Source organism: Mustelus asterias, chromosome 17 (genome assembly GCF_964213995.1).
Source record: "Mustelus asterias chromosome 17, sMusAst1.hap1.1, whole genome shotgun sequence".
Classification (NCBI taxonomy): domain Eukaryota; kingdom Metazoa; phylum Chordata; class Chondrichthyes; order Carcharhiniformes; family Triakidae; genus Mustelus; species Mustelus asterias.
The window spans coordinates 90588330-90600626 of NC_135817.1; the positions used below are offsets into that span (position 1 = coordinate 90588330).

Genomic DNA, 12297 nt, shown 5'->3' on the forward strand with positions numbered 1-12297 from the left:
AAAAATCAGCCATGATTGAATGGCGGAGCAGACTCAGGTATGACTCCAACCAGCGGACAGTTTTCCTCAATTCCTGCTGACTCCAGTTTTGCAAGGTTCCTTGATGCCACATTCGGTCGAATGCAACCTTGATGTCAAGGGCAGGCTCTCTCCCTTCACTTCTGGAATTCAGCTCTTTTGTCCATGTTTGAGCTAATGCTACAATGAGGTCAGGAGCTGAGTGACCCTGCGGAACCCAAAATGTGTCCGTGAGCAGGTTATTGCTGAGTAAGTGACGTTTGATTGTGTTGTTGACGACCCCTTCCATCAGTTTGTTGATGATCGAGAGTACATTGATGGGGCGGTAATTGGCCGGGTTGGATTTGTCCTGTTTCTTGTGTACAGGACATACCTGGGAAATTTTCCACATTGCCGGGTAGATGCTAATGTTGTAGCTGTACTGAAACAGCTTGGCTAGTGGCATGCCAAGTCTTGGAGCACAAGTCTTCAGTGCTATTGCCGGAATGTTATCAGGGCCCATTGCCTTTGCAGTATCCAGTGCCTCCAACCGTTTCTTGATATCACGTGGAGTGAATCGAATTGGCTGGAATCTGGCATCTGAGATGCTGGGGACCACTGGAGGAGGCCGAGATGGATCATCCACTCGGCACTCCTAGCTGAAGATTGTTGCGAATGCTTCAGCCTTGTCTATTTCACTGATGTGCTGGGCTCCTCCATCACTGAGGATGGGGATATTTGAGGGTATTTTTTGGGTATACCTGGTGCTGCTCCTGACATACTCTCCTACTCTCTTGGTCCCCTGGCTTTATGGGAATGGTAGAGTGGAGGATATAAATTAGAGTAACGTACAGCACAGAACGAGTCCATGGAATCTCTCCATGGAGCAAGCCAGCTCCTCCTTCCCTGCTTGATCCCTATAGTCCTGCTGAGAGGCTGAGATGGATCATCCACTCGGCACTTCTAGCTGAAGATTGTTGCGAAAGCTTCAGCCTTATCTATTTCACTGATGTCCTGGGCTCCTCCATCACTGAGGCTGGGGATATTTGTGGAGCCGCCTCCTCCTCCAGTGAGTTGTTTAATTGTCCATCACGATTCACCGCTGGATGTGGCAGGACTGCAGAGCTTAGATCTGATCAGTTGGTTTTAGATTGCTCTGTCAATTACTTGCTGCTTATTCTGTTTGGCACACAAGTAATCCTGTTTGTAGCTTAACCAGGTTGACACCTCATTTTTAGGTATGTCTAGTGCTGTGTCTGGCATGCCCTCTTGCACTCTTCATTGAACCTGTCTCTAATTTCCCTGCAGATTTGTTCTCCGACATCCTTCTCACTGAGCAATGGAATTGCACCCTTTTTGTTCCTCAGCTCCAGCCAAATTGATTCTGTTCCTGAACCTTGTGTGACATCCTCTTCCTCTAGCACTGCAATGCTCTCCTTAACCAATGCCACCAACCCTTCCCCTTTGCTTCTTTTCCGATCTTGTCTGATCAGATTGTACCCAGAATATTTAATACCCAGTCTTGCCCTTCCATGAGCCTGGTCTCTGTTATTGCCATCACATCATATTTCCACAATACAATCTGTGCTTGTAACTCCCCAATCTTAATTCACTATACTCTGTGCATTCACATACATGCACAGTAGCACTAATTTTGCATCATCACTTTGTCCCTTGCTCTGACTTCACTTATTAACTTATTGTGACTGATTTTTACCATTGCGTTGCGCCCGCTTTCGGGTGCAAAAACTTGGTAAAGTTGGGCGTGAGGCGAGTAGCGTGATCCGCTCCCGCCTCTGCGCCAGTTCCCCCTTTACCAAGGCCCGAAAATGGCCACGATCATGTGATATCATTTGATTCATTTTAAATTGACTTAATGGGCTGCACGCCCAACTTTACTGGCACTTCCCTCTTTAGCACCGCGTTCGCCCATCCGAAATCGGCACGAGACAGACATGCTCCATATAAGTCCAATTCGGGCACTCCATCAGTGAGGGTTAGTGAGGAGGAAAGTGCTGAGTGTCCAACGGCTCTCTGCTTGAGATTGGTGGGGGTGGGGGGGGGCGTTATAGGGAGTCCGCTGCCACTCTGCCTGAGATCGGTGGGGAGAACATAAGAACATAAGAACATAAGAAATAGGAGCAGGAGTAGGCCATCTAGCCCCTCGAGCCTGCCCCGCCATTCAATAAGATCATGGCTGATCTGACGTGGATCAGTACCACTTACCCGTCTGATCCCCATAACCCTTAATTCCCTTACCGATCAGGAATTCATCCATCCGTGCTTTAAACATATTCAGCGAGGTAGCCTCCACCACCTCAGTGGGCAGAGAATTCCAGAGATTCACCACCCTCTGGGAGAAGAAGTTCCTCCTCAACTCTGTCTTAAACCGACCCCCCTTTATTTTGAGGCTGTGTCCTCTAGTTTTAACTTCCTTTCTAAGTGGAAAGAATCTCTCCGCCTCCACCCTATCCAGCCCCCGCATTATCTTATAAGTCTCCATAAGATCCCCCCTCATCCTTCTAAACTCCAACGAGTACAAACCCAATCTCCTCAGCCTCTCCTCATAATCCAAACCCCTCATCTCCGGTATCAACCTGGTGAACCTTCTCTGCACTCCCTCCAATGCCAATATATCCTTCCTCATATAAGGGGACCAATACTGCACACAGTATTCCAGCTGCGGCCTCACCAATGCCCTGTACAGGTGCATCAAGACATCCCTGCTTTTATATTCTATCCCCCTCGCAATATTGGCCAACATCCCATTTGCCTTCTTGATCACCTGTTGTACCTGCAGACTGGGCTTTTGCGTCTCATGCACAAGGACCCCCAGGTCCCTTTGCACGGTAGCATGTTTTAATTTGTTTCCATTGAGATAGTAATCCCATTTGTTATTATTTCCTCCAAAGTGTATAACCTCGCATTTCTCAACGTATAAAATGATGAAGGGGATAGATAGAGTGAACGTTCAAAGACTATTTCCTCGGGTGGATGGAGCTATTACAAGGGGGCATAACTATAGGGTTCGTGGTGGGAGATACAGGACGGATATCAGAGGTAGGTTCTTTACGCAGAGAGTGGTTGGGGTGTGGAATGGACTGCCTGCAGTGATAGTGGAGTCAGACACTTTAGAAACATTTAAGCGGTTATTGGATAGGCACATGGAGCACACCAGGATGATAGGGAGTGGGATAGCTTGATCTTGGTTTCAGATAAAGCTCAGCACAACATCGTGGGCCGAAGGGCCTGTTCTGTGCTGTACTGTTCTATGTTCTATGTTCTATGTTATACTCCATTTGCCATATCCTCGCCCACTCACTCAGCCTGTCCAAATCTCTCTGCAGATCTTCTCCGTCCTCCACACGATTCACTTTTCCACTTATCTTTGTGTCGTCTGCAAACTTCGTTACCCTACACTCCGTCCCCTCCTCCAGATCATCTATATAAATGGTAAACAGTTGCGGCCCGAGTACCGATCCCTGCGGCACGCCACTAGTTACCTTCCTCCAACCGGAAAAACACCCATTTATTCCGACTCTTTGCTTCCTGTCGGATAGCCAGTTCCCAATCCACTTTAACACACTACCCCCAACTCCGTGTGCCCTAATCTTCTTCAGCAGCCTTTTATGGGGCACCTTATCAAACGCCTTTTGGAAATCCAAAAACACCGCATCCACCGGTTCTCCTCCATCAACCGCCCTAGTCACATCTTCATAAAAATCCAACATGTTCGTCAAGCACGACTTTCCCCTCATGAATCCATGCTGCGTCTGATTGATCGAACCATTTCTATCCAGATGCCCTGCTATCTCCTCTTTAATAATGGATTCCAGCATTTTCCCTACTACAGACGTTAAGCTGACCGGCCTATAGTTACCCGCCTTTTGTCTCCTTCCTTTTTTAAACAGCGGCGTAACATTAGCCGTTTTCCAATCAACCGGCACTACCCCAGAACGCAACGAGTTTTGATAAATAATCACTAACGCATCCACTATTACCTCTGACATTTCTTTCAATACCCTGAATCATAGAATCATAGAAACCCTACAGCACCGAAAGAGGCCATTCGGCCCATCGGGTCTGCACCGACCACAATCCCACCCAGGCCCTACCCCCATATCCCTACATATTTACCCACTAATCCCTCTAACCTACGCATCTCAGGACACTGAGGGCAATTTTAGCATGGCCAATCAACCTAACCAGCACATCTTTGGACTGTTCAAGTCCCGGTAGCATCCTAGTAAATCTTTTCTGCACTTTTTCTAGTTTAATAATATCCTTTCTATAATAGGGTGACCAGAACTGTACACAGTATTCCAAGTGTGGCCTTACCAATGTCTTGCACAACTTCAACAAGATGTCCCAACTCCTGTATTCAATGTTCTGACCGATGAAACCAAGCATGCCGAATGCCTTCTTCACCACTCTGTCCACCTGTGAGTCCACTTTCAAGGAGCTATGAACATGTACCCCTAGATCTCTTTATTCTGTAACTCTCCCCAACACTCCACCATTAACTGAGTAAGTCCTGCCCTGGTTCAATCTACCAAAATGCATTTATCTAAATTAAACTCCATCTGCCATTCGTCAGCCCACTGGCCCAATTGATCAAGATCCCGTTGCAATCTGAGATAACCTTCTTCACTGTCCACTATCCAATTCAGATGGAAGCCATAAAATAAATGGCAGAACAATTAGGAGCATAGACACGCAGAGATCTGGAAGTACAGGTCCACAGATCCTTAAAAGTGGCAGCACAGGTGGAAAAGGTGGTGAAGAATGTATATGGCATGCTTGCCTTCATTGGCCGGGGCATCAAGTATAAAAATTGGCAAATTATGTTACAGTTGTATAAAACGTTGGTTAGGCCACATTTGGAATACTGTGTTCAATTCTGGTCACCACACTGCCAGAAGGATGTGGAGGCTTTGGAGAGAGTGCAGAAAAGGTTTACCAGGATGTTGCCTGGTATGAAGGCTATTAGCTATGAGGAGAGATTGACTAAACTGGGATTGTTCTCCCTGGAAAGACGGAGGCTGAGGGGCGAAGTTTATAAAATTATGAGAGATATAGATAGGGTGAACAGTTGGAAGCTTTTTCCCAGGGCGGAAATGACAATCACAAGGGGGCACAAGTTCAAGATAACGGGGGAAAGGTTCAGTGGAGATGTAGAACATAGAACATAGAACATTACAGCGCAGAACAGGCCCTTCGGCCCACGATGTTGCACCGACCAGTTAAAAAAAAACTGTGACCCTCCAACCTAAACCAATTTCTTTTCGTCCATGAACCTATCAGGGGAAGGTTTTTACACAGAGGGTGGTGGGGGCCTGGAATGCACTGCCAAGTGAGGTGGTTGAGGCAGATACGTTAGCCACATTTAAAACTTATCTTGATAGACACATGAACAAACGGGGAATAGAGGGATGTAAGCGGTTGGTTTAGATAGGTAAACGTGATCGGCGCAGGCTTGGCGGGCCGAAGGGTCTGTTCCTGTGCTGTACTGTTCTTTGTTTGTTTTGTTTCTTTGATTTGATTTGACTTATTATTGACACACATATTGGGATACAGAGAAAACATTGTTCCTTGCGTGCTATACAGACAATGCATACTGTTCATAGAGTACATGGGGAGAAGGAAAGGAGAGAGTGCAGAATGTAGTGTTACAGTCATAGCCAGGGTGTAGAGAAAGATCAACTTCATATAAGGTAGGTCCATTCAAAAGTCTGATGGCAGCAGGGAAGAAGCTGTTCTTGAGTCAGTTGGTATGCGATCTTAGACTTTTGTATCTTTTTCTCAACAGAAGAAGATGGAGCGTATGTCTGGGGCTCCTTGATTATGCTGACTGCTTTTCCGAGGCAAGGAGAAGTGTAGACAGAGTCAATGGACGTGAGGCTGGTTTGCGCGATGGACTGGGCTACGTTCACAATCCTTTGTAGTTTCTTGCTGTCTTGGTCGGAGCAGGAGCCATACCAAGCTGTGATACAACCAGAAAGGATGTTTTTTATGGTTCACCTGTAAAAACTGGTGAGAGTGATAGCGGACATGCCAAATTTTCTTAGCCTCCTGAGAAAGTAGAGGCATTGGTGGGCTTTCCTAACTATAGCCTCAGCATGGAGGGACGAGGACAGGTTGTTGTTGATCTGGTCACCTAGAAATGTGAAGCTCTCGACCATTTCTACTTCATCCCCATTGATGTAGACAGGGGCATGTTCTCCACTACACTTCCTGAAGTCGACATTGAGGGAGAGATTATTGTCATCGCCCCATTTTACCAAATTCTATATCTCTTTCCTGTAATCCGTCTTGTCATTATTTGAGATCTGACCCTGTCATCAGCAAACTTGAAAATGGAGTTGGAGGGGAATTTGGCCTTGTCCTGTGATGTCATTTTTCACAGCAGCAGAAATACTCACCAAATAACTAGCCTCTACCCTTCAGCTTGACAAGACCACTTTCTGAAGATGAAAAAGTTAGAAAGCAAAGGGCACCTCTTCCCCTTGGATTCCCTCCCTCACTGCTCCAAAGTTTGCTCACTTGGACTGTGTTTCACTTAAGTGATGTTTCTCCCAGTGTCATGGGCCCACTTATTGACAACGTTACATCTGTTTCCGCTGAACAAAATTACTGACAGCCCTGTGGTGGTTCATTCATAGAACATAGAACATAGAACATTACAGCGCAGAACAGGCCCTTCGGCCCACGATGTTGCACCGACCAGTTAAAAAAAAAACTGTGACCCTCCAACCTAAACCAATTTCTTTTCGTCCATGAACCTATCTACGGATCTCTTAAACGCCCCCAAACTAGGCGCATTTACTACTGATGCTGGCAGGGCATTCCAATCCCTCACCACCCTCTGGGTAAAGAACCTACCCCTGACATCGGTTCTATAACTACCCCCCCTCAATTTAAAGCCATGCCCCCTCGTGCTGGATTTCTCCATCAGAGGAAAAAGGCTATCACTATCCACCCTATCTAAACCTCTAATCATCTTATATGTTTCAATAAGATCCCCTCTTAGCCGCCGCCTTTCCAGCGAAAACAATCCCAAATCCCTCAGCCTCTCCTCATAGGATCTCCCCTCCATACCAGGCAACATCCTGGTAAACCTCCTCTGCACCCTCTCCAAAGCCTCCACATCCTTCCTGTAATGTGGGGACCAGAACTGCACACAGTACTCCAAGTGCGGCCGCACCAGAGTTGTGTACAGTTGCAACATAACGCTACGACTCCTAAATTCAATCCCCCTACCAATAAACGCCAAGACACCATATGCCTTCTTAACAACCTTATCTACTTGATTCCCAACTTTCAGGGATCTATGCACACATACACCTAGATCCCTCTGCTCCTCCACACTATTCAAAGTCCTCCCGTTAGCCCTATACTCAACACATCTGTTATTCCTACCAAAGTGAATTACCTCACACTTCTCCGCATTAAACTCCATCCGCCACCTCTCGGCCCAACTTTGCAACCTGTTTAAGTCTTCCTGCAAACTACGACACCCTTCCTCACTGTCTACCACACCACCGACTTTGGTGTCATCAGCAAATTTGCTAATCCACCCAACTATACCCTCATCCAGATCATTAATAAATATTACAAACAGCAGTGGCCCCAAAACAGATCCCTGAGGTACACCACTTGTAACCGCACTCCATGATGAATATTTACTATCAACCACCACCCTCTGTTTCCTATCCGCTAGCCAATTCCTGATCCAATTTCCTAGATCACCCCCAATCCCATACATCTGCATTTTCTGCAGAAGCCTACCATGGTGAACCTTATCAAACGCCTTACTAAAATCCATATATACCACGTCCACTGCCTTGCCCCCATCCACCTCCTTGGTCACTTTCTCAAAAAACTCAATAAGGTTAGTAAGGCACGACCTACCTGCCACAAAACCATGCTGACTATCACCTATCAATTCATTACTCTCCAAATAACTATAAATCCTATCCCTTATAATTTTTTCCAACATCTTGCCGACAACAGAAGTGAGACTCACCGGTCTATAATTCCCGGGGAAGTCTCTGTTCCCCTTCTTAAACAATGGGACAACATTCGCTAACCTCCAATCTTCTGGTACTATACCAGAGGCCAACGACGACCTGAAGATCAGAGCCAGAGGCTCTGCAATCACTTCTCTTGCCTCCCAGAGAATCCTTGGATAAATCCCGTCCGGACCAGGGGATTTATCTATTTTCAGACCCTCCAGAATATCCTGCACATCCTCCTTATCAACTGTAATACTGTCTATTCTACTCCCTTGCAACCCAGTGTCCTCCTCAGCTATATTCATGTCCCCTTGCGTGAACACCGAAGAGAAATATTGGTTCAATGCTTCACCAATCTCCTCCGGTTCCACACATAACTTCCCTCTGCCATCTATAACTGGCCCTAAACTTGCCCTAACCAACCTTCTGTTCTTGACATACCTATAGAACGCCTTAGGATTCTCTTTAACCCTATCCGCCAAAGTCTTCTCATGTCCCCTTTTAGCCCTTCTAAGCTCGCTCTTCAACTCCCTCTTAGCCAATCTAAAGCTTTCTAGTGCACTACCCGAGTGCTCACGTCTCATCCGAACATAAGCCTCCTTTTTCTTTTTAACCAACAAAGAAACTTTTTTGGTGCACCACGGTTCCCTCGCCCTACCAATTCCTCCTTGCCTGACAGGGACATACCTATCACAGACTCGCAGTAGCTGCTCCTTGAAAAAACTCCACATGTCGGACGTTCCCAGTCCCTGTAATCTCCTAGTCCAACCTATGTTTCCTAATTCTCTCCTAATAGCCTCATAATTACCCTTCCCCCAGCTAAAACCACTGGCCCGAGGTTCATGCCTATCCCTTTCCATCACTAAGGTGAACGTAACCGAATTGTGGTCACTATCACCAAAATGCACACCAACTTCCAAGTCTAGCACCTGGTCTGGCTCATTTCCCAGCACCAGATCCAATATAGCCTCACCTCTAGTTGGCCTGTCTACATACTGAGTCAAAAAACCTTCCTGCACGCTTTGAACAAAAACTGACCCCTCTAACGAGCTAGAGCTATAACAATTCCAGTCAATATTAGTCAAGTTAAAATCCCCCATAACAATTGCCCTATTCCTCAAGGCAATGTCCTTACCAGTCAGAATCATGCTGCATAATTTAAATTTTAAGCAATGTTTGGCAGTTAACTGTCAGCCACCATCAACTTGTGCATTCTCCATAGCAACATTTCTACCAGTCAGTCTACTTGCCAACCAATCAGCAGTTGTATCTCGTACAATATAAATGTGTTGTTTGCCCTGACATTGATATCCTTGTGAATTATCCTGATGAGTGTAAGGCAAAAAGCTTTGACAAAATATCCCTTTTTCAGCAACACTTGAGTTCTGTACTATCAAATAAGGATTTGTTGGCAGCTATTTGTGCTTGTCGCTCACCAACATTATTCACCACACTTTGTGCATTCGTTCTGTCTGTCCTCCGAGGGGTTGTTGGGGTTGGAAGGGACTGTGGCTGATTACTGTGAGTCCTGGAAGTGGCAGTGGGTGTCTGTCCAAATGAAGAGGCTAATTTTGTGTTATTTAGGTCGCAATGAGGTTTATCATCGAGATGCTGACTCTGATCCCAGGAGCTGTTTTAGAACATAGAACAGTACAGCACAGAACAGGCCCTTCGGCCCACGATGTTGTGCCGAGCTTTGTCTGAAACCAAGAGCAAGCTATCCCACTCCCTATCATCCTGGTGTGCTCCATGTGCCTATCCAGTAACCGCTTAAACAACCTCTGCTCATTATAATATTATTGAATAAACTCACCCCTAAATAAGGGCCATGCTCCTCTTCAAACTCCTCTGATTCCGTCACTGACATCCTCCTGGCTGCAGCTCCTCAGGTCAGCTCCTTTCCAATTCACTCTCTTCACTCTGGCTCCAATCTCCCTCTCTCTGCTCACTCACCCTCTTCCTCACTGTCAGCCTGACTTTGTATTCACTGACTGCCCCTCCTCACTCTCTATCTCTCCTATCTCTCTCCCTGTAACTCACACAATCCCTCAGGATCTCCCTGCCCCTCCTCACTCTCTATCTCTCTCCCTGTATCTCACACAATCCCTCAGGATCTCCCTGTCCTGTCTGCCCCTCTAGCACTCTCTCCCGAGCCAATTGCTACCACTCTATCTCCTTTACCCTTCTGTGCCTTTTACCTCTGACTATCTCCCCCCATCACTCCCAGTCCTCTCTCTCCCTCTCCCCTCTCTCTGTGTACTGAAACCATGGTAACGGTTGCCAGCCGCTGCGCCGGGAGCTCTGACTTCATCGCGCAGCAGCGACGCTGCGTCATTGCTGCCTCACCAGGCTGTCAATCATCAACCGGCGGCGGGGCAGCAGCCCGGTGGGAGGGGCGGGGCCAAGTGGGAGGGGCGGGGCCAAATGGGAGGGGCGGGGAATATTCCGTGCGCACGCGCACATTGGGCCGGGTGGTGCCGGAGCTGCTGCACCTGTTGCGGAAGCGATTCAGGTAAATTATGTCGCGGGGGGGTCAGTGACAGAGAGTGGACACTGGGATAGAGAGAGAGAGAGAGTGGACACTGGGATAGAGAGAGAGAGAGAGTGGACACTGGGGGGAGAGAGAGAGAGTGGACACTGGGATAGAGAGAGAGAGAGTGGACACTGGGGGAGAGAGAGAGAGAGAGAGTGGACACTGGGGAGAGAGAGAGAGAGAGAGAGAGTGGACACTGGGGGAGAGAGAGAAAGAGTGGACACTGGGGGAGAGAGAGAGTGGACACTGGGATAGAGAGAGAGAGAGTGGACACTGGGGGAGAGAGAGAGAGAGAGAGTGGACACTGGGAGAGAGAGAGAGAGAGAGTGGACACTGGGGGAGAGAGAGAAAGAGTGGACACTGGGGGAGAGAGAGAGAGAGTGGACACTGGGGAGAGAGAGAGAGAGAGAGTGGACACTGGGGGAGAGAGAGAGAGAGTGGACACTGGGGAAGAAGAGAGAGAGTGGACACTGGGGAGAGAGAGAAAGAGTGGACACTGGGGGAGAGAGAGAGAGAGTGGACACTGGGGGAGAGAGAGAGAGAGAGTGGACACTGGGGGAGAGAGAGAGAGAGTGAGAGAGGACACTGGGGGAGAGAGAGAGAGAGAGAGTGGACACTGGGGGAGAGAGAGAAGAGTGGACACTGGGGGAGAGAGAGAGAGAGTGGACACTGGGGGAGAGAGAGAGAGAGAGAGTGGACACTGGGGAGAGAGAGAGAGTGGACACTGGGGAGAGAGAGAGAGTGGACACTGGGGGAGAGAGAGAAAGAGTGGACACTGGGGGAGAGAGAGAGAGTGGACACTGGGGGAGAGAGAGAGAGAGAGTGGACACTGGGGGAGAGAGAGAGAGAGTGGACACTGGGGGAGAGAGAGAGAGAGAGTGGACACTGGGGAGAGAGAGAGAGAGAGTGGACACTGGGGGAGAGAGAGAGAGTGGACACTGGGGGAGAGAGAGGAAAGAGTGGACACTGGGGGAGAGAGAGAAAAGTGGACACTGGGGAGAGAGAGAGTGGACACTGGGGGGAGAGAGAGAGAGAGAGAGTGGACACTGGGGAGAGAGAGAGAGAGTGGACACTGGGGGAGAGAGAGAGAGAGTGGACACTGGGGGAGAGAGAGAGAGAGTGGACACTGGGGGAGAGAGAGAGAGTGGACACTGGGGGAGAGAGAGAGAGAGTGGACACTGGGGGAGAGAGAGAGAGAGTGGACACTGGGGGAGAGAGAGAGAGAGAGTGGACACTGGGGAGAGAGAGAGAGAGAGAGAGAGTGGACACTGGGGAGAGAGAGAGAGAGTGGACACTGGGGGAGAGAGAGAGAGTGGACACTGGGGGAGAGAGAGAGAGTGGACACTGGGGGAGAGAAGAGAGAGAGAGTGGACACTGGGGGAGAGAGAGAGAGAGAGTGGACACTGGGGGAGAGAGAGAGAGTGGACACTGGGGGAGAGAGAGAGAGTGGACACTGGGGGAGAGAGAGAAGAGTGGACACTGGGGGAGAGAGAGAGAGAGTGGACACTGGGGGAGAGAGAGAGAGAGTGGACACTGGGGGAGAGAGAGAGAGAGAGTGGACACTGGGGGAGAGAGAGAGAGTGGACACTGGGGGAGAGAGAGAGAGTGGACACTGGGGGAGAGAGAGAGAGTGGACACTGGGGGAGAGAGCGAAAGAGTGGACACTGGGGGAGAGAGAGAAAGAGTGGACACTGGGGAGAGAGAGAGAGTGGACACTGGGGAGAGAGAGAAGAGTGGGACACTGGGGGAGAG

At 48.6% G+C, this 12297-nt stretch overlaps 2 protein-coding genes across 2 annotated transcripts in view; one reads left to right on the forward strand and one right to left on the reverse strand.

The window, feature by feature from the left end:
* rsph1 (radial spoke head component 1) overlaps nucleotides 1–9987 on the reverse strand; it is a 69955-nt gene extending 59968 nt beyond the window's left edge. Inside the window, exon 1 of the mRNA XM_078233092.1 lies at nucleotides 9826–9987. Within this exon, the coding sequence (XP_078089218.1) occupies nucleotides 9826–9879 (54 nt within the window). The 5' untranslated portion in view covers nucleotides 9880–9987. The remainder of the gene's footprint in view (nucleotides 1–9825) is intronic.
* Nucleotides 9988–10466: 479 nt separating this feature from the next.
* LOC144506669 (glucose-6-phosphate exchanger SLC37A1-like) overlaps nucleotides 10467–12297 on the forward strand; it is a 109737-nt gene continuing 107906 nt past the window's right edge. The window contains exon 1 of the mRNA XM_078233091.1: nucleotides 10467–10524. The gene's annotated coding sequence lies outside the window, so the exon portion shown is untranslated. The remainder of the gene's footprint in view (nucleotides 10525–12297) is intronic.